The sequence below is a fragment of the Phoxinus phoxinus genome (genome assembly GCF_949152265.1).
Source record: "Phoxinus phoxinus genome assembly, chromosome: 6".
NCBI classification, from domain to species: Eukaryota; Metazoa; Chordata; class Actinopteri; order Cypriniformes; family Leuciscidae; genus Phoxinus; species Phoxinus phoxinus.
The window spans coordinates 42,706,162-42,731,804 of NC_136881.1; the positions used below are offsets into that span (position 1 = coordinate 42,706,162).

Sequence of the window (25,643 nt, forward strand, 5' to 3'; positions counted from 1 at the left end):
ATTTTTAAAACATTATTTTCAGTGTTATTTACTGAAATTTGCTTTCTGTAAGCAACTTTGATTAGGCCACAGCATCTTTAGCTCAGTTTCATAAAAAGAAAAAAAGACTCATGAAATCATATTTAACTTGCTTCCGCATCCTTGTTCATTAAACTGATTAATTACTAAAATTAGTAGATTAATTAGTGATTCATGACTCACAAGACACATCTATGAAGGAGAAACTACACAAAATAAAGGAAGGATATTCACATTTATTAGATAAGAGATAATAAATCATTGCTTCACCATTGCTGTTACTGCAGTACAATTTATTTGTCAGTGTCTGACAACAAGATTAAAACTATTTTTCATAAAATATTAACCCATGTTTTCCCAGAATCACACACAAAAAGGGTAGAAGTAACCTCCTAAATCCACAGAAAAGGTGAAAGATTAGATGTAGGACAAATAATTCCTTATTCAATCCATAAAAATATGTAACTGGACCTCTACTCTACAAAAAATAAAATAATAATAAAAATAATCCATCAATTACCTATATCTATCAATCGCCCAACACACCTGTCAAAGAATAACCCTTCACCATCCTCAACGTTTAGTTGCTAAGAGTCTATAATCAGCGTCCTACACCACATTTTGTGAATAAGCGAATAGAAATGCTCAAAATATTTAAATCAGTTATGGCCAAATATTGTGCTGTATATGTGAAGAACTGAAATAACCAACAAGCAACACCGTTTTACCCAAGCTCAACTCCAGCTCAAACATCTCACTCTACTTGAGTATTTTAACTCTGTTACTTTGGATTGATTTAGATACGTTAATGGTTTTAATCACATATTTTTCTTTGCACAGCTTTTTGTCAATAGCATCTGCCATAAGTTTTATTCACAAAAAGAAAATGTCATATGGACACACGTGGCTTAAATTGCTCTCAATCAGTTATCATTATTGAATCATGACGTTTCTCATTTGCAAGTCACATTGGATAAAAGCATCTAAATGAATAAAATAAAAATCACACACTTATCAAATTATTCCCAGTTCAGTGTATATATTAATATTGGCAAAGAAAAGCCTCTAAATAAAAAAAAATCCTGTAAATTCCTGATGAGACTATTATTGTTTTGAAATCATAATTAAACATGAATGCTTTAAATTGACCGCCCTACTCTAAAGGTGAACAAGGGCAAGATTTGGGTGGATGTACAGATCAGACTTTACTTTCTCACATGTTTAAGAGACTGAGCAGGACCAGTGATGGAGCTGCGTTTCTCTCTCTCCTCCAGTCGGTGACAGGGATCCCTGTATTGAGGACCCTCGTAGAGATCCCAGGCGCTTCTGATCACCTCATAGGAGCGGACCTCTGTTATACCGCAGTTGACCAGAGAAGGACAGTCCTCTGTGATCAATCTCTTATTGCCTCTAAAGTGTTCCTGATCGTAGACCCGAATCTCACACTTGTAAAAGAAACATAGTTTGTTATGAGACAAGCCAGAGCCGAGTAAAAACACTTGGATAATGAACAACGTCATTGCAGAGTGATTTGTGTGTGTGTTCTGCAGAGATGACAAGCAAACCATATACACACCTCACAGAGGCACCACCATTTTAAGCACTCCTTAGCGTCCTTCTCCTCCTTATCAGAGTTCTTTGTGTAAATAACCCTACCAATATGTTCAATAAACTTCACCGGCAGAAGACTGGATATCTGTGATACATGAGAAGAGAAATAATATGTTTATCAGTGATTAGGTCTGGGACACTTGCTTTGACTTGCCTAGGTTGACCAGGTTAGTCTTTTTGTGAGAGACTCTGTATGTAAGATTGAATTTTTTTATAATTAAAAAGGCTAATTAATTTATAATTCTAAAACATTATCTAATATGTTAATGAAGATTATATGTAATTCTGTTAAAATATTTTGAAATGCTAGTTGGTACCTCGTATTTCTTAATCTTGTAGCCATTAGTGGGATTCTTCTTCCTGTAGAAATAGACACTGTCGATGGGGTTTTCACCGTTCTTATTATAATCCAGTGTAATTACCTGTTGAGATGAGATTACAATTTTATAATCACTAAAAAGTGTTGAGTAAAAAATCTAAAGAATGGAAATTTTGTACATTCTGAACACAACATACATCAGGGCGGAAATTGTTCTTATCCAAGAACATGGTTGGGTGACGTTTGTTCCATTCATCCACTGCTTCTTCCCAGTTACGCTAAAGAATTGAGCATTAAAGTCGAACAAATGTGAACAAATTATCTACATGAGAGTGTATATCATTATCTGTGCATGTCCTTCAGCAAATAAACAAAACATAAATGTCTTATTGTTTTTATCTGCACATTTCCATTGATTGTAAAGGTTATGAAATAACGAAATGGCAGATCAAATGCAAGGTATGATTTGTTGGTGCATCTACCAGCACACTGGAACAGTTTTTATTAGCTTGGAACAGCCATTTAAGTCAGTTTAATGGAGTGATAATGGAATAAATGTAATTTTCAAATATGAAAATGACAAATTTTCCCCTCAAATTTAGAAGGGGAAGTTAAAATTTATTTATAAAATAATGGTATGTTTCACTATAATTATATGAACACTATAATTGTACTCACCTTAAAGACTTTCCCTTCATCTTCAGCTTCAGCTTCTGTTATTCTGGTCTCTCCCACACACTTTGGCAGGCGTCTCCTCACAACATCCTCAAGCTCTTCTCTGGCACCTTCCAGATTGACATGAGTGGCACCAGTGGAGTACAAGATCTCCTCAAAGATGTGATCTGAGGGAATGAGAACAATTATGACTGAACGTTGTTCTGCATCTTTAAAATAGAAACTTCTGGTCAAATGAAAACATGTTTAAATCATAAGAATAAACCATATATGAGTAAGATGCCTTGAATTAACAACTTCTCTTTTCCCCTTTTAGAGTCATACCCGTGTTTTCAATTTACCTGTCAGTTTCATGAACTTTCTCTTTTCAGCTACAGATGAAAGGGATTCTGAAATCAAAGAGATCTTCAGTCTGTCTTCAGCTTCCCAGAAGGCTTGTGTGATTCTAATGAACAAATTAAAAAAAGAAGTATGAAACAGTACATAACTCAAGCAATAATAAACTATATATATAAAAAATATTATAACAGAGTAAAAACAATAATAACTTGTCTTCAATGATGTTGACGATCTTGTGTTGGTAGGCCTGGAGATACAGAGAGTATCGAGTGCGAAACATGTCATAAACATTATCTGCCACCTTTGAGAGACAAATCATAACACAAACAGTCAAATATTAATATTGAAATATGCTCAAGTTTTCAGTTGTCATTCAGAAATATTCTCAAATATGGCTAAAGTGGAAACTTTTAAACTTTACAAAGATAATTCCTTTTGAAATGAGCAGTAATTGATCACTTACAGACAATGTTTCAGGATACTGCACAGAAAGACTAAGGCCCTGTCCACACGGAGACGCGTTTAGCTGTATAGCCTACGGACAAATTTTGTGTCGTATTGGCGTTTCGTCCAGACGGATCCGGCGTTTTGCGAGACTGAAACCGCTATTTTTTGAAACCGGGTCCCAGAGTGGATAAATCTGAAAACGACACGCTTGCGTTTTCGTGTGTACAGCCAATCCGTATATTTTGTGAAACGATGATGTCATCACCCCACGTGTCGACTAGTCAGACACTGCTTAGTCACGTAACAGCAACAACACCTGCCGACTACATGCTTGTATAATAATATAATATAATGCTGCAGAAGCTATACTGAGCCTCTTTTATTACTTTAGGCTATTTATTATTTACTTAGGCTAAATGTATTTTTATTGTATTTCTTTATATTTTTCTTAAGCTAGGCTATATGGTGCTGGTCTGTTGTCTGATTAAGACATTTCGTATGTTGTAGGGATGGGCATTTCAAACAAAAATAATATTCGACGATCACTGGGAATTATTTGATTATTAGGCTGTTCAAAAAACGCACATGCTCGCCGGCACAACGGCGCTCGCTCAAATTCCACTCCGACATTACATTTCTCAGTAAGCCTGTTGTAGCCATTAAAGAAAATGTGTTTAGTTTCATATTTATGTTTAAATAATATGTTATTTTTTTATTTCATCTATGTTGATTTATGAAAGTGAACAGCATGAGTAATCATAAGATGCGCAATATATCGGGAGACATCATTTTGGTTTTTATATAAAGCTGGTTTGTATGAAGCCTTTATTTAAAGTGAATTTCGTTTTGTATAAATTGTATCTTAATTTTAATCAATGTTTCATCAACCAATTGCCTGGATTTAATAAATAAGAAGCAAATATAGCTGACAATATAATCATGACATGGCGCAATATAACTTGCATTGCTCGTGAACTGGAACTCGTCTCATAAATGAACCGAAACTCAGAAATATATAGAATGCTTGAAATGTCTACTTTTAAACTATTAAAATGTCTCCTTGCTATATTTGACTCATTCATTACTTCTGCCGGTTCTTTGTGGCAAGCTTTATGAGTCCGACATCTAATTGAATATCGTGACTCATCCCTATTTTGTACCAGGCCATTTATGGTTGTTCATATTGTTTAATAAAGTTCTTGGTAAAAAAAGGAAAGAAGAAGCTACTGTGCCTAATATTATAGACTACAGCGCGCAAGGTTTATGCGCATGCTCAAATTCTTCTTCTCCGTTTTATTGTATCTCTATGGCAGAATTACAGCGCCACACACTGGTCTGGGATGTATACTACATCGTTTGAGTCGGTTTCAGTGGTTTCGTGTGTACGCAGATATTTCTTGAGACGACGCCGTGTTTACGGAATTCTTTTTTAGAACGAGGCAAAAAAAACATCGGATAGGGAAAGCTCTGGCTTCGTGTGGATGTGGCCTAAATTCAACATTTTGCTGTTATATATATGAGACACTCACAGTGTTATCCAACAGGCAGAAAGTAACAGCCATAAAACAAGCAGTGGTACACAGCAAAATCCCCAGTGTTAAATTAACACTTCTCAGTGTACATATGTGTCCACACTACAGAGTGTTAAAAGTAACACTGAAGCAGTGTTAAAGTTAAATATATATATATAATTAAAGCTGCAAGCAGCGATTGCGGGCCCAAGCCGGTGGCACCGCCACCCTGGTGCCTTTAGTGGAACTAAAGGCACCGGGTGGCGGTGCCACCGGCTTGGGCCCTCCATCGCTGCTTGCAGCTTTAATTATATATATATATATATATATATATATATATATATATATATATATATATATATATATATATATATATATATATATATATATATAAAAAAAAAATAAAAAAAAAAATATATATTATGTAAATTCTTTTCCCCCCCTATTTTTAACATATATATTATTATATATATAATAATAATATATATATTATTAACATTTTTGGATGCTAAACTATTCTTTTTATAGGCTTTGTACTTTGTACACTTTGTACACTCACGTTCCAATATAGAAAAATTAAAAAAAATTATTATGAACGGCACAAACTGTACAAATGACTATTTAAACAGAGCAGTGTAATTTTTATATGTAAGGTTGACTATTTTATTATTATATTTTATTAAGGCTATAATGAACATTCTGCGATGTCAAGATTGCAATGCTGGAATGCTGTGTGTGTGTGTGTGTGTGTGTGTGTGAGGCTCGATCGAACAATGGAGACATAAAAACATACTCCGTCATTTTGTTCATACAGACCATCATTCAAAATGCAAAGTGTTTCCTTATATTTGTGTACACTCGCAATGAAACACAACATTGTGCTTTTGTTAAACTATATACTCTTGTCAAACTGTAACCTACAACTGTCACCCAACCAAAATCACACACACACACACACACACACACACACACACACACACACACACACACACACACACACACACACACACACACACACACACACACACACACACACACACACACACACACACACACACACACACATCCCCCCTCCCCTCCCATCCCCACACAGACAGACACACACACACACAGAATGGCAGAGAGACAGAGAGAGAGAAAATACACATTCAAACCACAATATCTGACTTCCTGTTGGTCGGAGCTAATGACTGTAAATTAGAAAGTTGTCCGGATCGAAGAGAAGAATATACGTACCGAGTTTGGTTACTGTAGGTAAAACTATAACTAAGTTATAACACACTTTATGCATCCTTTTTTAATCATAAATTTGTTTCCTCGCCACGGCCAAACCGTTCGAGATATCAAAAATCCCCTGGCAATTTATCATCTTCCATGTCTTGACTTCATGCTGACCGAGTTTCGTGGTCATCGGATGAATTCTCTAGGAGAAGTGTTTCAAATGCGAGAGCAAGCGTTCTCCAATCAACCCGTAATAGCCGACTTCCTGTTGGGCTGGCGTAAAACTTGACCCAGGGAAAGTTGTTCGGCCTGATTAAATCTATATGTGTACCGAGTTTCATATTAATTCATGCAAGCGTGTTTGATATACGGACAAGTGTTCGAATCCCACGCCCCACATTTGACCTGTGTGCAAAATTTCAAGAGTTTTCGAGCATGTTAAGGCCCTCAAAAGTGCCAGAGATTTTGCACACAGCAGAGAAATGGTTAAACTAAACTACCCCCCCTCCTCACACACACACACACACACACACACAGAGACGCAGAGGGGCAGAGGGAAAATGCTCCAAACAGTACACATTCAAACCAAAATATCTGACTTCCTGTTGGTCGGAGCTAATGACTGTAAATTAGAAAGTTGTCCGGATCGAAGAGAAGAATATATGTACCGAGTTTGGTTACTGTAGGTAAAACTAATACCCCATTTTTGACTAAAGGTGGCGCTACTGAGCCCCTTACCACGCCCGTTTCTGAAACTTCGCACATGTCTATTACACAATAAATGTCAAATGCATGTTGAGTTTCATGCAATTTGAAGCATGTTAAGAGCCTCAAATGCATCCAAAAATAATATAAAAGTTTAAAGCGTTGCCATGGCGACAGTATTAAAGATATCAATAATCCTTTCACAGGTCTACATCTGTCGTGTGTTTACATTATACAGATGAAGTTTGAAGCAAATCGGGTAAAAATAAGAGGGTGATTTCAAAGCATTTCGAAAGTGACACACTTCCTGCTGCCAGTTGGTGGCGCTATAACTTTGACTCACAATAGTCACATCCATGTGATCGGCTTCTTACAGCGAACACACTGCTGAAGTTTCATCAAGATCAGTTCATGTATGAGGATGTTATAACACACTTCCTGTTTCCAATATTCGCCATAAATTCGTTTCCTCGCCACGGCCAAACCGTTCGAGATATCAAAAATCCCCTCGCAACTTTTCATCCTCAATGTCTTGACTTCATGCACACCGAGTTTTGTGGTGATTGTTTGAATCGTCTAGGAGGAGTATTTTAAATTCCATTGCATGTGTTTTTTAAACTACGCCAAATAGCCGACTTCCTGTTGGGCTGGGGTAAAAAGTCAGAGCATGAAGGATATATGAACCGATGATATCTATAAGTGTACCGAGTTTCATATTATTTCATGCAAGCGTGTTTGATTTATGGACCAAGTTTTCGGACCCCGTTCCAGGGGGCGCTGTCGAGCCCCCCTGCCACGCCCGGGTACCAGCTTCAGTCGGGCTCTAATGGCCGCGGGTTCTGACCAGTGTGCAAAGTTTCAAGAGTTTTTGAGCACGTTAAGGCCCCCAAAAGTGGCAAAAACCTTGAAAAAAAATTTATTATAAAGAAGAAGAAGAATAACAAATTAAAGCTGCAAGCAGCGATTGCGGGCCCAAGCCGGTGGCACCGCCACCCTGGTGCCTTTAGTGGAACTAAAGGCACCGGGTGGCGGTGCCACCGGCTTGGGCCCTCCATCGCTGCTTGCAGCTTTAATTATATATATATATATATATATATATATATATATATATATATATATAATATATATATATATTATGTAAATTCTTTTTTCCCCTATTTTTAACATATATATTATTATATATATTATTAACATTTTTGGATGCTAAACTATTCTTTTTATAGGCTTTGTACTTTGTACACTTTGTACACTCACGTTCCAATATAGAAAAATTATCCTCTTCAAATGCGCAAAAATGTGCTTGGAAACATCACAGTGAAGCGGTGCTTACTGTGAACGGCACAAACTGTACAACTGACTATTTAAACAGAGCAGTGTAATTGTTATATGTAAGGTTGACTATTTTATTATTATATTTTATTAAAGGGGTGGTTCAGGATTTTGGACATCGGACCTCATTTTCAAGTTAGCCTGGTTGTTATTCATCAGTGGAGACAGTTTTCAAAAAAAATCATCCAGTCCTTCCAGTTGCATAGTTTGCCGATGCTAGGCTAGCGCGAGTCAACGGTATCTGTGCTAGCCTGCCATTAAAAGCAGTTTTACCCACTCCAAAGTACACCAAAAGCAAATAAATTATAACGCCAGACTGTCGATGTAAATGTCTATTGAGAGAATAATGTTAGAAATCAAAGTACCGGTCCGGTACTCTTACATCTCAATGATCGCATTACATTTACAGGAACTAGTTTCTCAGCAGCGGCGGAATTTTACTTTGCTCCGGTTAGTAGTACTGCGCCGAAAAGTAAACACAGAACAGAAGCGCACGCACTACAGACGGGACGTCTAGCTAGCTAGTAACGTTAGTAGCCTTGAACAACGATATTGAAAAACATTCGATTATAAACTAAGGAATTGGCAACATGGTGATTCGTTGTGCATTTCGAAATTGTAAAAATAAACCAAATAGATGGTCATGCAAAAAGTTTCCACAAATTTCCATTGAGAGATCCAGAAAGGAACCAACTGTGGCTTCTTTCTGCTGGCTTGGACAACGAGACACCGGCAGAGACTATTAAAGTTGCGAATTTGTAGTGATTATTTTAGACCAGACGACTTTGAAAAACCCCATAATCGAAACGTTCATAAGTCACTGACAAGGAATGCAGTTCCAGCCGTCTTTCCATATGCACCAACAGCAGATGAACAGGTAATAACTTTTGTTAGGCTACTATAGCTATCTATTAAGCTAGTCCCTTTTCATAACTTATAGAATGACAATGACAGCGTTAGTGGAGATAACGTTACAGTTCAATTTCTGCCCTTTTAGTATCTATCTCGATTAGTTCTTCGTCTGTGTATTCCGGCTCATACATGTACGGTTCGTTGAATAAAACACATTCCTCGTCTCCAAAGTCTGAAACATTGGCATGGCTTTCAAACGTGGCCATAGTCCTATGTTGATTTCTTAGTGAAATATACTCTGCTTCTGTAGTGATGAGTGTCAGCGGCAGGTAAACACACTTGCGTCATGTGGAGACTCTCTCGGTTGCCTAGGTAACTTAATATCACTCCGCCGCTGCTGTAGACTGTGCTAATAAATACAGGGAACAAAGTGTAACTATTGCAATGCAATGAAAGGGTAGTTTGATTTCTAACATTATTCTTTTAACAGACATTTACATCGACAGTCTGCCGTTATAATTTATTTGCTTTTGGTGTACTTTGGAGTGGGTAAAACTGTTTTTAATGGCAGGCTAGCTTATACCGTTGACTCGCGCTAGCCTAGCATCGGCGAACTAAGCAACTGGAAGGACTGGATGAAATTTTTTGAAAACTGTCTCCACTGATGAATAACAACCAGGCTAACTTGAAAATGAGGTCCGATGTCCAAAATCCTGAACCACCCCTTTAAGGCTATAATGAACATGCTGCGATGTCAAGATTGCAATGCTGGAATGCTGTGTGTGTGTGTGTGTGTGTGTGTGTGTGTGTGTGTGTGTGTGTGTGTGTGTGTGTGTGTGTGTGTGTGTGTGTGTGTGTGTGTGTGTGTGTGTGTGTGTGTGTGAGGCTCGATCGAACAATGGAGACATAAAAACATACTCCGTCATTTTGTTCATACAGACCATCATTCAAAATGCAAAGTGTTTCCTTATATTTGTGTACACTCGCAATGAAACACAAACTATTAAACTATAAACTCTTGTCAAACTGTAACCTACAACTGTCTGTCACCCAACCAAAATCACACACACACACACACACACACACACACACACACACACACACACACACACACACACACACACACACACACACACACACACACACACACACACACACACACAGCATTCCAGCATTGCAATCTTGACATCGCAGCATGTCCCCCCTCCCCTCCCCTCCCCACACAGACAGACACACACACACAGAGAATGGCAGAGAGACAGAGAGAGAGAAAATACACATTCAAACCACAATATCTGACTTCCTGTTGGTCGGAGCTAATGACTGTAAATTAGAAAGTTGTCCGGATCGAAGAGAAGAATATACGTACCGAGTTTGGTTACTGTAGGTAAAACTATAACTAAGTTATAACACACTTTATGCATCCTTTTTTAATCATAAATTTGTTTCCTCGCCACGGCCAAACCGTTCGAGATATCAAAAATCCCCTGGCAATTTATCATCTTCCATGTCTTGACTTCATGCTGACCGAGTTTCGTGGTCATCGGATGAATTCTCTAGGAGAAGTGTTTCAAATGCGAGAGCAAGCGTTCTCCAATCAACCCGTAATAGCCGACTTCCTGTTGGGCTGGCGTAAAACTTGACCCAGGGAAAGTTGTTCGGCCCGATTAAATCTATATGTGTACCGAGTTTCATATTAATTCATGCAAGCGTGTTTGATATACGGACAAGTGTTCGAATCCCACGCCCCACATTTGACCTGTGTGCAAAATTTCAAGAGTTTTCGAGCATGTTAAGGCCCTCAAAAGTGCCAGAGATTTTGCACACAGCAGAGAAATGGTTAAACTAAACTACCCCCCCTCCTCACACACACACACACACACACACACAGAGACGCAGAGGGGCAGAGGGAAAATGCTCCAAACAGTACACATTCAAACCAAAATATCTGACTTCCTGTTGGTCGGAGCTAATGACTGTAAATTAGAAAGTTGTCCGGATCGAAGAGAAGAATATATGTACCGAGTTTGGTTACTGTAGGTAAAACTAATACCCCATTTTTGACTAAAGGTGGCGCTACTGAGCCCCTTACCACGCCCGTTTCTGAAACTTCGCACATGTCTATTACACAATAAATGTCAAATGCATGTTGAGTTTCATGCAATTTGAAGCATGTTAAGAGCCTCAAATGCATCCAAAAAGAATATAAAAGTTTAAAGCGTTGCCATGGCGACAGTATTAAAGATATCAATAATCCTTTCACAGGTCTACATCTGTCGTGTGTTTACATTATACAGATGAAGTTTGAAGCAAATCGGGTAAAAATAAGAGGGTGATTTCAAAGCATTTCGAAAGTGACACACTTCCTGCTGCCAGTTGGTGGCGCTATAACTTTGACTGACAATAGTCACATCCATGTGATCGGCTTCTTACAGCGAACACACTGCTGAAGTTTCATCAAGATCAGTTCATGTATGAGGATGTTATAACACACTTCCTGTTTCCAATATTCGCCATAAATTCGTTTCCTCGCCACGGCCAAACCGTTCGAGATATCAAAAATCCCCTCGCAACTTTTCATCCTCAATGTCTTGACTTCATGCACACCGAGTTTTGTGGTGATTGTTTGAATCGTCTAGGAGGAGTATTTTAAATTCCATTGCATGTGTTTTTTAAACTACGCCAAATAGCCGACTTCCTGTTGGGCTGGGGTAAAAAGTCAGAGCATGAAGGATATATGAACCGATGAGATCTATAAGTGTACCGAGTTTCATATTATTTCATGCAAGCGTGTTTGATTTATGGACCAAGTTTTCGGACCCCGTTCCAGGGGGCGCTGTCGAGCCCCCCTGCCACGCCCGGGTACCAGCTTCAGTCGGGCTCTAATGGCCGCGGGTTCTGACCAGTGTGCAAAGTTTCAAGAGTTTTTGAGCACGTTAAGGCCCCCAAAAGTGGCAAAAACCTTGAAAAAAAATTTATTATAAAGAAGAATAACAAAATATAGCTGCAAGCAGCGATTACGGGCCCAAGCCGGTGGCACCGCCACCCTGGTGCCTTTAGTTACACTAAAGGCACCGGGCTGGCGCTGCCACCGGCTTGGGCCCGTAATCGCTGCTTGCAGCTATATTTATTTATATATATATATATATATATATATATATAAAAAGCCGCCACCCCGTTGCCTTTCGGGTTCCTGTGCACGACGGGCAATAACGTAACCCCGCTTTGACTGTCGAGAAGAAGTCTGCTTTAGAGCTTGTATCAGTGTGAGTTAGAGGATGGATACCCGACCCGAGCCCGACGGGACCCGCCGGTACCCGACGGGCCGGGCCGGGTTCGGACAGATATTTAGAAATGATGTTCGGGTTCGGGTCGGGCTCGGTCACATCAGCGCGATAAGGCATTGAACATTTTAAATTTAAAACAGCTTATGTAGGTAGCCGATGTGCCTGATGCTTTCACTTGATGCAAACGTTCGTTTTTGTGATTAAAATACATGTAAAATATTACCATAACATCCGTCTTCCTGTGTGCGGACATTTGTTTATGTAGCCGTGACAACGAAACGCGTGCATAATGTGCGCGCGCCAGGTGTTAAGAGCGCTTGTTGCTCCGCGCGCTGATGCGCTTGTCCTGTTGACATTTCCGATTGCCTTCCTACAGTTGCTTAATAAAAGCGGGCTTTCCACACAAACAAACGTACAATTGTCATTAGTATGAGAAAAAAATGGGATTTTAACTGTCGGGCTCGGGTCGGGCTCGAACATAAATATCTTTATGCCTGTCGGGCTCGGGTCGGGTTCGGTTACTGCTCTGTCGGACGCGGGCCGGGCTCGGACTGAAAAATTCGGCCCGATCCGCACTCTAGTGTGAGTCTTTCTGCTCCCCTCCAAACACACACAGAAAAGGGGGGGGCTGTCTGTGTGTGTGCCCTCCCTCCCTCCCTCCCCACACACACACACACACACACACAGAGAATGGCAGGGGGAACTCTGTCAGAGAGAGACAAAACCACATTCAAACCAAAATATCTGACTTCCTGTTGGTCGGAGCTAATGACTGTAAATGAGAAAGTTGTCCGGATCGATAAGCACAATATACAGACCGAGTTTTGTGACTGTAGGTAAAAATAACCCACCCACTTTAGTCAAAAGTATCTTGAAAGTAACACACTTCCTGCTGCCAGTTGGTGGCGCTATAACTTTGACTCACAATAGTCACATCCATGTGATCGCCCTCTTACAACAAACACACTGCTGAAGTTTCATCAAGATCAATAAATGTATGAAGACGTTATAACACATTGTGTTTTTCTTTTCTCGCCATAACTTTGTTTCCTCGCCACGGCCAAACCGTTCGAGATATCAAAAATCCGTTCGCAATTTAGCGTCCTTAATGTCTTGACTTCATGCTGACCGAGTTTGGTGGCGATAGGATAATATTTCTTGAAGGAGTATATCAAATTCCAGGGGCATGCATTTTCATACAGCCCATAATAGCTGACTTCCTGTTGGACTGGCGTAAAACTTAGAGCACGAAAGTTGTTCGGCCCGATTAAATCTATATGTGTACCGAGTTTCATATTATTACATGCAAACGTGTTTGATATATGGACCAAGTTTTTCGGACCACGTTCAAGGGGGCGCTGTTGAGCTCCCCTGCCACGCCCGGGTACCAGCTTCAGCCCAGCACTGATGGCCGCAGGTTCTGACCTGTGTGCAAAGTTTCAAGAGTTTTCGAGCACGTTAAGGGCCCCAAAAGTCCCCGAGAAGTCCCACACAGCAGAGAAAGGGTTAAAATAAAGCCCCCCTCCTCTCTCACACACACAGACACTGAGAGAGACTGGCAAAATTCCCATCAAATCACATTCAAACCAAAATATCTGACTTCCTGTTGGTCGGAGCTAATGACTATAAATTAGAAAGTTGTCCGGCTCGGGGAGATAAATATAAATACCGATTTTTGTTACTGTAGGTAAAACTAATACCCCATTTTTGACTAAAGGTGGCGCTACTGAGCCCCTCCACCGCGCCCGTTTCTGAAACTTCACACATGCCTAGTACCTAATAAATCTGATATGCATGTTGAGTTTCATGCAATTTGAAGCATGTTAAGAGCCTCAAATGCACCCAAAAAGAATATAAAAGTTTAAAGCATTGCCATGGCGACAGTATTAAAGATATCAATAATCCTTTCACAGGTCTACATCTGTCGTGTGTTTACATTATACACATAAAGTTTGAAGCAAATCGGGTAAAAATAAGAGGGTGAATTCAAAGCATTTTGAAAGTGACACACTTCCTGCTGCCAGTTGGTGGCGCTATAACTTTGACTCACAATAGTCACATCCATGTGATCGGCCTCTTACAACGAACACACTGCTGAAGTTTCATCAAGATCAGTTAATGTATGAGGATGTTATAACACACTTCCTGTTTCCAATATTCGCCATAAATTCGTTTCCTCGCCACGGCCAAACCGTTCGAGATATCAAAAATCCCCTCGCAATTTATCATCCTCCATGTCTTGACTTCATGCACACCGAGTTTCGTGGTCATCCGATGAATTCTCTAGGACAAGTGTTTCAAATGCCAGAACATGCGTTTCCATACAACCCATAATAACCGACTTCCTGTTGGACTGGCGTAAAACTTAGAGCACGAAAGTTGTTCGGCCCGATGAGATCTATACGTGTACCGAGTTTCATATTATTACATGCAAGCGTGTTTGAGATATGGACATGTTTTTGAATCCCATTCCAGGGGGCGCTGGCGAGCCCCCCTGCCACGCCCGGGTCCCAGCTTCAGTCGGGCCCTAATGGCCGCAGGTTCTGACATTTGTGCAAAGTTTCAAGAGTTTTTGAGCACGTTAAGGCCCCCAAAAGTGCCCAAAAGGTAGTAATATAATAATAATAATAAAGAAGAAGAAGAATAAATAATAATCTGAAGGAAAACAATAGGGCCTTCGCCTTTTCAAGGCTTGGGCCCTAAAAATCCTTAGAAGAACAATAGGGCTCTGCGCCCTTTCAGGGCTTGGGCCCTAATGAGGTAATTAAGAGATAAATTAGGTGATAATTGACCATTATTGAAGATACCTGATGTTAACAAGCAGAATCACTGAACCAACATCACATTGTAACTTTGATTCAATGCCATTACCATTGATTTTTTAATGAAATCATAAAAAAAATGTCAACATTAATTGTGGGAGCAAAAGTGATGTTGAGTAAAAAATGTACACATTAACATTGATTTAACACTGTCCTGATGGTTGCTATCTATCTGGGATCCTAATCAAACACACCTGACCCCAGCTGATCATTGTCTTCAGGATAACTAACCCTACAGACAGGAGTTTATCAGGGTTGGAGCGAAACTCTGCAGAGATGTGGCCCTGCAGGACCGAGTTTGCACATCCCTGATCTAGTGTATTATGTACCTTGTCTCTGAAGCAGATGTGGTTTCTCCCGTCCACCACACACACTCGAGCAGATTTCAGCAGACGCTGATGGTCAAAGCTGTTTGTGATGCCGAGGTAATGACAGTCTCTGAAACAATAAGAGATTATTTAAATGCTCACTCTATTGCTGATGGATATCACAGATCTCTGACTTTACCCTTACGGAGCGAAAATATGTTTCCATACATTTATGATTAATATATTATATGGTCATATTTTAATGTTCTGTTGGGATTTAAAGTGTTTCTGAGTGTTTGTAGGTCACATTGTGTTGAAGAGTAGAGCCTGTGCTTCAGTCCAGGAGAAGACAAGACACATTGAGAATAGCAATTTACAAGTAAAACATCCTTGAAAAATTTAATGCAATTTGTTTTCCTAATGTTTTCTAAGTACACTCAACTAATTACACTTTACAATGTGAATACATTTTAAATACATTTTTAATATATGAAAAACAGCAAATTGTTATGCATCATTCAATATAGTGTAATATATTAACATTATATTAGGACAATATATTATTCACTATATTATTTACACCATAATATATTGATAATACATATATTTTCTTTCCATAAGAGACACTGCCTTAAAATGGAGAGTAAACTTTTAATTTATATCTTTGATTAACATATCTCTACATATTTGGTTCACATACTTTTGGTCTTCTTGCTTTTAAAAACATAAATAAATGAAGTGAATCAAAAAAACATTTCTCAGAATTTCTAGTAGGCTAAATTATGTTATTTTGTTCAGATTTGGTAAATCACTCAAGTAAATATTGTGATCTCTTTTATAAACAATTCTCAATTACTCAGAATCGTGTAGCTCTGCAAATATATGAATTAAACGTTTATTGTGATAATGACATTTTAACTTCCGGTATTTATGCTAATAGATATTTAAGTCCTTGACAATGTGATAATTATGTATAAATAAGCAACATTAAAATAAAATAAAAATTACCTTGCAAAATAGTCCCATTTGCGCACATCAATTTCGTTCCATTTATTTACCACAATCTCATACAGGAAAGCCTTCGCCTCAGGCCTCCCCATCGCTGTCCACTGGAAGAATAAAAATATCTTCAGTAATATAACTTGTTGTACACCCACTAAACCCACTGGTAGATTGTTTACCGTCTCTGGACCTGCAGTATCAACCCCCTTAATTAGCTTTTGAATAAAGGTGAGATCATTGTCGTCCAGATCACTTCTCAGTCCTTTTTCCTTTACTATGTCCAGAAACAAAGAAACTGACGCCTCCTCGTGCTATACAGAATATGAAACACACACACAAACACAAATGTATGAATAGCAGAAACAGTACAACACTATAACTCTTAGAAATAAACACTGTAAATTGGATACAGACATAAATACATCATTATGTACAACTCGTGAGCATTGTTGATCTAAAACCAGATAATACAGTATCTCATAGAAAAACCGTTCAGAATCTAAAACCTGTCTGTGATCCTACAGTAGTGCTATAGTATCTACAACTGAACTAAGTCCACATCCACACAAAGCCAGAGCTTTCCCTATTCAATCTTTTTTATTCCCTCGTTCTAAATAAACACAGCGTCATCACAAGAAATATCTGTGTACACAAAAAAACACTGAAACCAACTCAAAACGATGTAGTATACAAGTCAGACCAGCATGTGGCGCTGTAATTCTGCCACAGATATACACTAAAAACAGAGAAGACTTAAAAGCATACAGTAATAATCGGCTCAGTAGCTGCCTCTTTTTTTAGGTGTTAGATATCCGCCTAGTAAAGGCCTTGTATCATTAGCATATAAAATAGCACCAGTCAATGTCCAAATCCTTTACTTGAGAATGGCGAGCAGTGAGAAAATATATTTTAGTGAGGCAGAAATTGTGGTCCTGTTGGCGGATTAGCCGAAATAATTAGTAATTCCACACGTGTGGAATCACATGCTAAATAATTCAACTTTAATGCATGTAATTATGCTAATAGGGTTTTGGAAACCCCTAATATATGTTTTATTTTGAGCAAGTTGATAAGCCTATTATTAAGCATACTACTTCTAATAATACTAATATAAGTATATTAGTATTAGGGCTCAGTATAATTGGGGGAAAAAGTAATTTAAGTTATTTTTAAAGTTATTTTTTCAGGCTATTTTTGAAACCTTTGCTAGATAAAGTACACTTATATCAGTCAAAATTGTGTTGAGAGGGAAAAAAATTGAAGATCGTGTTTACTTTTATTTATGCCTACTCACAATAAAAATTGTGACCGATAGGTCAATTGTATATTATACAAGATTGTTTTAGTGCTTACCTTCCATGGTCTACCTGCCGAAAAAAAAAAAAATAAACAGGCTATTATATTATATATTTTGCCTATTAAGAAAGTAAGAACTGTTATGAGAATATTATTTTTCAACATTTATTTCAACATTTATTTCTGTCAGTCAGAGAGTACTTCTCTTATTTGAATTATATTATGATTCCACTAAACCAAAGCAATGTATTTCAGGCCTGATATGTTTTTTGCTGCTTTAACTGATATTTTGTAATTTAGCAAGACAAGTATATAATCTCAAACTACACAGCAAAATGCCCAGTGTTAAATGAACACCCCTCAGTGTACATATATGTCCACACTACAGAGTGTTAAAGTCACACGGAAAGTGTTGAAGTTAATGAGATAATTAAGTGATGATTGAGAATAAGGGGCTTGCTGGAGATAATAAGTGATGAACACCTAATGTTAACAAGCAGAATCACTGAAGGAAAGAGAAACAACAAGTACAGAAAAGAGAGAAACATAATTACAACTGACTTCCAGCCATTTTGCATTATTACACTTATTACTAACCAGTTTGACTTTATTTGTGTCACACTTCTACAAACGTTCTTATTGAGAATTAACAGAGGTTTAGATGTTGGCGTTTTATTGAAAAAGAAATTTATTTATTCAAAAAAAACTATGACCAGGGTCAGGAGCCTATACCATGAAGCCGGTTTAGGTTGCCAGCCAGCTAAATATGTTTCAATTTTAGTGTGTACCAACCCTGGGTTTTAGGGACCATGAAAGTGGTTTGGCTTTTAGCAGTGTTCATCGCCATAGTAACTTCTGCGCCACGGCTAACCTGGTCCGGGTCAGGTGATGTTCCAGGTAAGAAATCTCAAACTGAACTCGGACCAATCAGCTGTGAGCAAAGTAGTAGTAGTAGCCTTTATTGTCACTTAGTCACAAGTACCAGCGAAATTAGCCATCAACCTGTCCATACAAAACATACATACAATATGACAATGGGGTAGACAAGACAGGAAGACAGGATTGAGGAAAATAATACAGCATGACATGAGGATAGGTGAGGGAAAAAAAAGGCAACTCCCAGACTATGCTCCTGTGAGGAGTACAGTCTGGGAACAGGAAAAAAACACCTCAGCAACATTAGCACATAATCAGTACGACATGAATCCACAAGACTTGCAACAGGGGAGGGGAGTGGGGGATGGAGGTCACCCAGCACAGGCAAGCAGCCATCCGGTCCTGCAGCCATATTCGGCGCTGGTCACAGACCCGCCCGCCAGGCTGGGGGGTACAAAGCGGCGAAGGCGAGGGATGTGGGGTGGGGGGTGATTGCATATCTGTATATATATGTAAGAGTTTGTGTATGTGTAGGCCTGGAGATTCGCTCCGCCTGGCATCCAAATCTCGGTGCCTCTGTCTGCAGGATGTTATAGCATTAACACAGCAAGTTGCCATGGAGACAACCTTGATTAGGTCCCAAACAGAGTCAACAATCAGCAGGTGTCCGTGAGAGATGGGGGAAGGAGCAAGAGCGGCTCACTGCAGTGCTCTTCCGGGGGAGTTGTTGTTCCAACAGCGGCCTTGGCCGAGGCCAGTGCTGGTTGAGGGGGGCCGAAAGCAGATAAGATTGGGATTATTTGGTCTTGGGGCGAGTAGCCGCATTCCTTTGCACGACTACTCTCTTAGTCCATTCTGGTCCATCAGCTTTTGCAAAGCCGTGAGCTTCTCCATGATGTTATCCATATTTCGGGTCACCTCCCTGTTGTTATCCATAATGCGGTTAATAGTCCCAGCCTGAGTGCTGACCGCTCTGCCCACTGCTTCAATCATGCCGGGCAGCATTGTGGGATTTTGGACAGCTGTCACCGTCTTCTTAATTTCTTGATAAACCAGGGCAATGCCTAATCCAGTCAGCAAAAGACCTGTTATCATGGTTCCGAATAGATAGATATCTTCAATGTCCTCCACGGAAAGAGCCGCCAGACACACGACCCGCCACCTCTCCCACGCGTCCATCGTGTAGCCAGCTGCGAACGTTCCGGCAGGGCAGTCAGGTTCCCCCGAACCCAAGCTTCTCGTCGAGAAGATGGTGTCAATTGCGTTGAGAGACCAGTTGATCAAATCCATGATTTTTAGTTTGGAGAGCAGTGCGGAGAGAGTCTCTCAAAGTTAAGACATAAGACTAGACGAGAGGAGCGAAGCAGGGAAGGTCAGGGGGAGACCCACTTTATGTGATAAAGTGTCACATGTCTGATGTGATAAAGTCACTCCTCCTGTTTCTTCTCCAAATTAAAGGTCACTAGCAAACAATTGTTAACGACAAAATCGTCTGGCTTTTAATGCTTATTTAGAATAATACATTTGTATGATTTAGATATTATTTATGTAAATATTATACCCTTAATCGATCACACATGTACAATTTGAGTTTATTAATTTTTATTATGCAGAGTTATATGAATACATATATGAAGGTAATATAAATACACTTTAGAATTAATAGGTTAAGCTATAAAATGACTACATGTGAGCTTAAATGTTCAATTCTCTCTATACCTTTATCAACTGTATAAACTAACTTCACAACTTTTACTTGCACTGATATACAGCAGCGAGACTTTTCTTTTAGTTGTCCTCTTTCATAGACAGCTATTTTCGTCTTGCTGTGTAAATTTGTTGAATTTCTTAAAATTGTAATACTTTTATTTAATAAGTGAATCGCGCTGCTTCTCTCGCAAGAGATTAATTTCAATGAGTTTCATTCATTCTCAGCCTGTGATTGGCTGTTCGCTACTGATGTCACACTTCAAAGCCTGACAAAGAAAGTTGATGATCAGCATCATGGTACCAACAAAGTCTGGTTGGATTGGTTTGGTTTTGTCAACTCGAAACTAATCCTGTAACCCTGAGTTTGTTCAACTACCATCATAGTACAGGCCCCAGGTCATAATGTTTTAGTTTTTGTCCTAAAGGTTTCATGAATTGTTTTTGTTGTATTTGTTATTTTTCTGATCTGTTAGTCACCATTCTTGAGATTATGCTGATGCTTAAATGCAAAAAGCACATAATCAGAGATTCAAAAGTGTGTTACACATTGGCTGCCGCTGGCAAAGGTGTATAGTCCAGGGGTCAGACAGTAGAAGTCCTGCCGTATGTTTATTCCACCCATGAACTCAGTCAGCTGATTTTTATCTCCTTTCTGACTTTTACTTTCTGAGACTTTACACCTCTGGCCACATGTCAGTCAAGAGCAAAAGAAATAAACCAGAACTGGACCTTATCTGAGCCACAAAACCTGTGTATATTAAATATGGAGTTATTTCAGCCTTAATAAGCCTGTTAAACAAGCAGAATAACTGAAGGAAAGAAGAGAACAGAAAAAGAGACGAGCAGAAACACAAGAACTACAACTGACTTCAGACTTCAGAGAGTTAATGTCATGGGTGGAATAATCATATGGCAGGACTTCTATTTTCTGACCCCTGGACTATACACCTCTGTTTGTAGTGATTCTGCTTGTTGACATCAGGTGTCTTCAATAATGCTCAATCATCACTAAATTATGTCATTAACTTTAACACTGCTTCAGTGTTATTTTAACACCCTATAGTGTGGACACATATGTACACTGAGGGGTGTTCATTTAACACTGAGGATTCATTTTATTTTCAAATATATTATGCCCAACTGAACACTCGCCTGACTATAAACTTTGGAATCAGTAGAGTGAGAACTTACCAGGCCGGACTTTAGGGATGACCTTGTCCTTAAACACATAAGAGAACGGACCATGTCCTTGAAGAAAAAAAACATAACAGTAAAATGTTTCATATTTCATTAGGGAACATTTTTTATATTCTCTTCATTTAACATTCATCACATCTTATTTAATGTAAAAAGTATTTAGAACTATTTAGCATATTAAATGTGTTTAAGTCTAACAAACCATCAATATTTCAAATGTAATGGTCTCTCAATCTCTTTAAAGCAGGAATTGACCCTTCGCTAAGCCACGCCTGAAAACTGCCACAGACCAATCATGACTTAGCAACCGTAACTAGGCGCAGGAGGTCTGTCAAGCTTTTGAGCGAGGGAAACATGCCGAAGCGTTGTGCATATGGCTTGTTCAAATCTGATAGTACCCGATATCCTAAAAGTTTGGACGATGGGGTGGAATTGTTTCCCTTCAAAACCTAAAACCCAAGGGGAGAAATGCTGGGTGTGGATCAAGCAGTGTAATTAAAGGCAAGATGGAGGCTGACATACTTTAAAATATATTTCAGCAATTTATTAATCGATGGCCTACCCCTCCCAGCCAGCACAGCCATGTGTGGCCTACATGGAAACCGTGGACAAAACTGTCTGGGTCCCAGTTAGATAGCCCAGGTCAATCCCATGTGGGCCCCACATGGCTGTGCTGGTTGGGGATGGATGGGACCATGTATCACGAGATCTTGGCCAACAACCTCCTTCCCTCAGTAAGAGCATTGAAGATGGGTCATGGCTGGGTATTCCAGCATGACAACGACCCGAAACACACCGCCAGGGCAACTAAAGAGTGGCTCTGTAAGAAGTATCTCAAGGTCCTGGAGTGGCCAGCCAGTGAATTTGTGATCATTGAAAACAAGATATGTTGAATATTCATAAATCATGGACTTAATAGATCATGGAATAAAGTGATGTCAAAAGATGAAACATAAAAAATGCCAAGACATGCATGAAATAACATTATTAACAAAATTAATACGGGTCGTTTGAGAACCATGTTGTGCATTAGAAGGGGTTTGCATGGCTTGTGCATCAAAGGGTTAAAAAGCGTTTTTTAATCATCATTTGGAACACAGCATATATATATATATTATTAGATTAACCTGGCAGCGATAGACAGACACTTCATGTTTTATTTTTTATTAATTAAACAATATAACACAATATTTTAAATTAAATTATACATTTTCTCTTTATTCATTAAACTGCTTAAAGGTATTGCGGAGGATCTTTCCTACTTTTAGAAAAGACCCGCCCTCTCCAATTTCTATTTGCTCCCGACCGAGAGGGAACGCCTTCTAGCAGTGATTTTAAATGGATTTCTCCAAATAGCATGACAAACTTTACCTGTCTAGTAGAATCTTCGCGACTGCGGCATCAGTGGGAAGCCCAACATGTGCTTTTAGCGCACGCCAGCGTGTGAACGGCCTTACGTAAACATATCACCAGAATGATTGACACTTAGGTGGACCAATAGTATTGGCTACCCACCCGGAAAAAGAAAATCCTCCGCTATACCTTTAATATCAGCATCATATGTAGCCTGGATGCCAGCTGAACTTAGCCCCGCCCACAGCATTTTAGGTTTTAGCATTTAGCAACTATGCTCGAACCAGATCTGTTCGGAACAATCAAATTGTCAGGGCGGGCTTTATACGATGATGGACAGATGATCAACAGCGACGTAATCATCCACGTCACCAAAGAGCGCTTGGGTTGAATTAGTTTACAACTAAGATTAGCCTGGATGCCAGCCGAACTTAGCCCCGCCCACATCATTTGATGTCGGGAAGTTTACTATTTGTCTCAAAAATGGTGAGTTGGTAAGTACTCCGTGTATCCTTTTAAAGCAATATAAGCCCAGCGAAGCCGTGATTTACAGTGAATTTAGAACAGCTAAGGGGTGTTGTTAGGCACGACGCCGAGCGGAGTTGAATTAGAAACGCTGCGCTGTTTATTTGACTCCACTCTCAAGTCAAGAGTGTTAAAATACCACAGAAGCAGTGTTAAAGTTAATGAGATAATCAAGTGATTCATTGAGTGATGATTGACCATTATTGAAGACACCTGATGTTAAAAAGTATAATCCTGAAGGAGAAAAATCTAACTTTTACGTCACCATTGTGGAGATCGTTGTTAGCTTTAGTTGGGCTCTCGACCCTTTTTGACTTTAGATTGTTGCTGAATCCTAGTTATCACAGCCAGATGAACAAAGAGTAAATGTGGTCTGGGGGTGTTGATTATGTTTTAAAATAATCATAATTTTAATCAAATCACTGGATTTATAGGTTTATAATTCAGTGTAGTGAAGCCTTTTCTTCATTGACATACATTAAAAAAAACTGCCTCTGCTCTTCTTTTCTATGTACCAACAAAGCCACAGTGTTAGCTGTAACTGAGTTTTAAGAGCTGATGTTGATTAGGTGTTGGTTATGTTTTGTCATAACTTTCACACAGCTACAGTGTTAATTTAACACTTATATTTTAACACTCTTGAGTGTGGTCTCAAATAAAATCCCAGGAGAGTTAATTTAACACAAGTTTTTGCTTTGTATTTTTATTGACCCCTTCATTTTTTTATTTGTATTTATCATTAAAAATGGATGTTTCTGGCACTCACCTAAATTATAGCACAGAGCAGCAATTTGGACACACAATATGTCTTGATCCAGTATCTCCTGCTTCTCTTTTGGATCCTCCTTTTTTTGTTTTGGTTGCTTCGGATTCTTTGTAAGATCCTTCTGTTGTTTCTCTTGCAGAACTTTGCCCAGACGTCCTGCTAAATATGCCGCACTGCACAAAATCAGAAAACTAATTTACACAAAACACAGGATACATCCAGCTTTTACATTGATCAAACAATTGAATGATTCATTCATTGATTTATAATCAATAACAACAGTGTAAGCAATGTCTTGTCAAGTAAAAATTAAATAAAAAAGTTAAAATGTTTTTCTCGTATAACACTTAAATTAAGTTAAATATTTGATTCTAATAATAATTATATATGTATGTGGAAGCTGGGCGTGGTTTAAGAGGCTGCTGCAGAATGAGTATGGGAGAGATGATGGTTAAGGGACATGCCTCTTGTTAATTAAATCTAACAGATGTTCTCATTTTGCAGTGAATCAAGAGACAGGATAAAAAGCTGGGCTTTGAGACCGTGGAGGAGAGCGGCATAGAAAGCATGTTGTGCTGTTTCATGCTGCACTCAGAGGAAATACTTATTCATGTTTCTTTTTTTTTATTTCTTTTTATCGATTGCAAAAATTAACTAGATTAATCTAGAAAACTGTCTATTTTTGTCATACAGGTTATACATCATTTAAAACTGTTAAATGTTAAAAAAAAAAAAAATTGTGAACACATAATAAAAACAGAATGTTGTGCTTTTCATAAAATGAAGAAAAAAAAACACAATGAGAGAGACGGCAGATTTGGTGAAGTTCATTCTGAAACACGACAGAAAATTATCTGTAACTCAGTGAATACTTGCCACACATACTGTACATGAGAGAGATGTTTTTAGAAGGCTTGAAGTGTCTATTTTTAAATTATCTTTTACTGTCGTGGCCAACTTTCTCCAAGGTTTTAGGAGGTTGAGGTGGTAAATTGGCCGTACACAGAACGCCTCTGTTCTGCAAATATGAGAACTGTGCATGTATCTGTGTACATGTTATTACCCCTGTTAGCACAGTTATTAGCAGCAATCTTTTGGCTACGTACACCATTGCACATTTAATGTAATGTTTACATGACTCGCCTCATGTAAACAAAGGAGATAGCGGCGCACACTCCGTCATCACAAGTCGAAATCTCAGTTTTCATCGTCTACATGACAACACTGCAACCAGAGCTTCTAAAAATCTTCACCCGGGCAGGAGTTTATGAAAGTTTGATTTTAGTGACCAGATACTGTGTTAGAACAGGGGTTTTCAACCTTGTAGGATATGCACCAACCCCCCCCCCCCCCCCCCCCCCCAAGTTTGTCTAATTTCATTCGCGCCCCCCACCCTCCCAAAGTGCGTGCAAACGAACATCATTGCTATACAAGCAGTGACGGTTCTACATTGAATTACACCCTGGGCGAGACC

At 39.0% G+C, this 25,643-nt stretch overlaps 1 protein-coding gene across 1 annotated transcript in view; it reads right to left on the reverse strand.

Annotated features, from left to right (window-relative positions):
- Positions 1-235: 235 nt before the first annotated feature.
- The window catches only part of LOC307000571 (uncharacterized protein), a 56,407-nt gene continuing 30,999 nt past the window's right edge, over positions 236-25,643 (reverse strand). Inside the window, exons 12-23 of the mRNA XM_079616214.1 lie at positions 24,170-24,342; positions 21,520-21,576; positions 19,537-19,682; positions 16,453-16,757; positions 15,466-15,574; positions 3,172-3,263; positions 2,965-3,068; positions 2,627-2,790; positions 2,146-2,226; positions 1,947-2,051; positions 1,595-1,714; positions 236-1,463 (exon numbers count right to left, since the gene is read on the reverse strand). Of these exons, the coding sequence (XP_079472340.1) occupies positions 1,224-1,463; positions 1,595-1,714; positions 1,947-2,051; positions 2,146-2,226; positions 2,627-2,790; positions 2,965-3,068; positions 3,172-3,263; positions 15,466-15,574; positions 16,453-16,757; positions 19,537-19,682; positions 21,520-21,576; positions 24,170-24,342 (1,696 nt within the window). The 3' untranslated portion in view covers positions 236-1,223. The remainder of the gene's footprint in view (positions 1,464-1,594; positions 1,715-1,946; positions 2,052-2,145; positions 2,227-2,626; positions 2,791-2,964; positions 3,069-3,171; positions 3,264-15,465; positions 15,575-16,452; positions 16,758-19,536; positions 19,683-21,519; positions 21,577-24,169; positions 24,343-25,643) is intronic.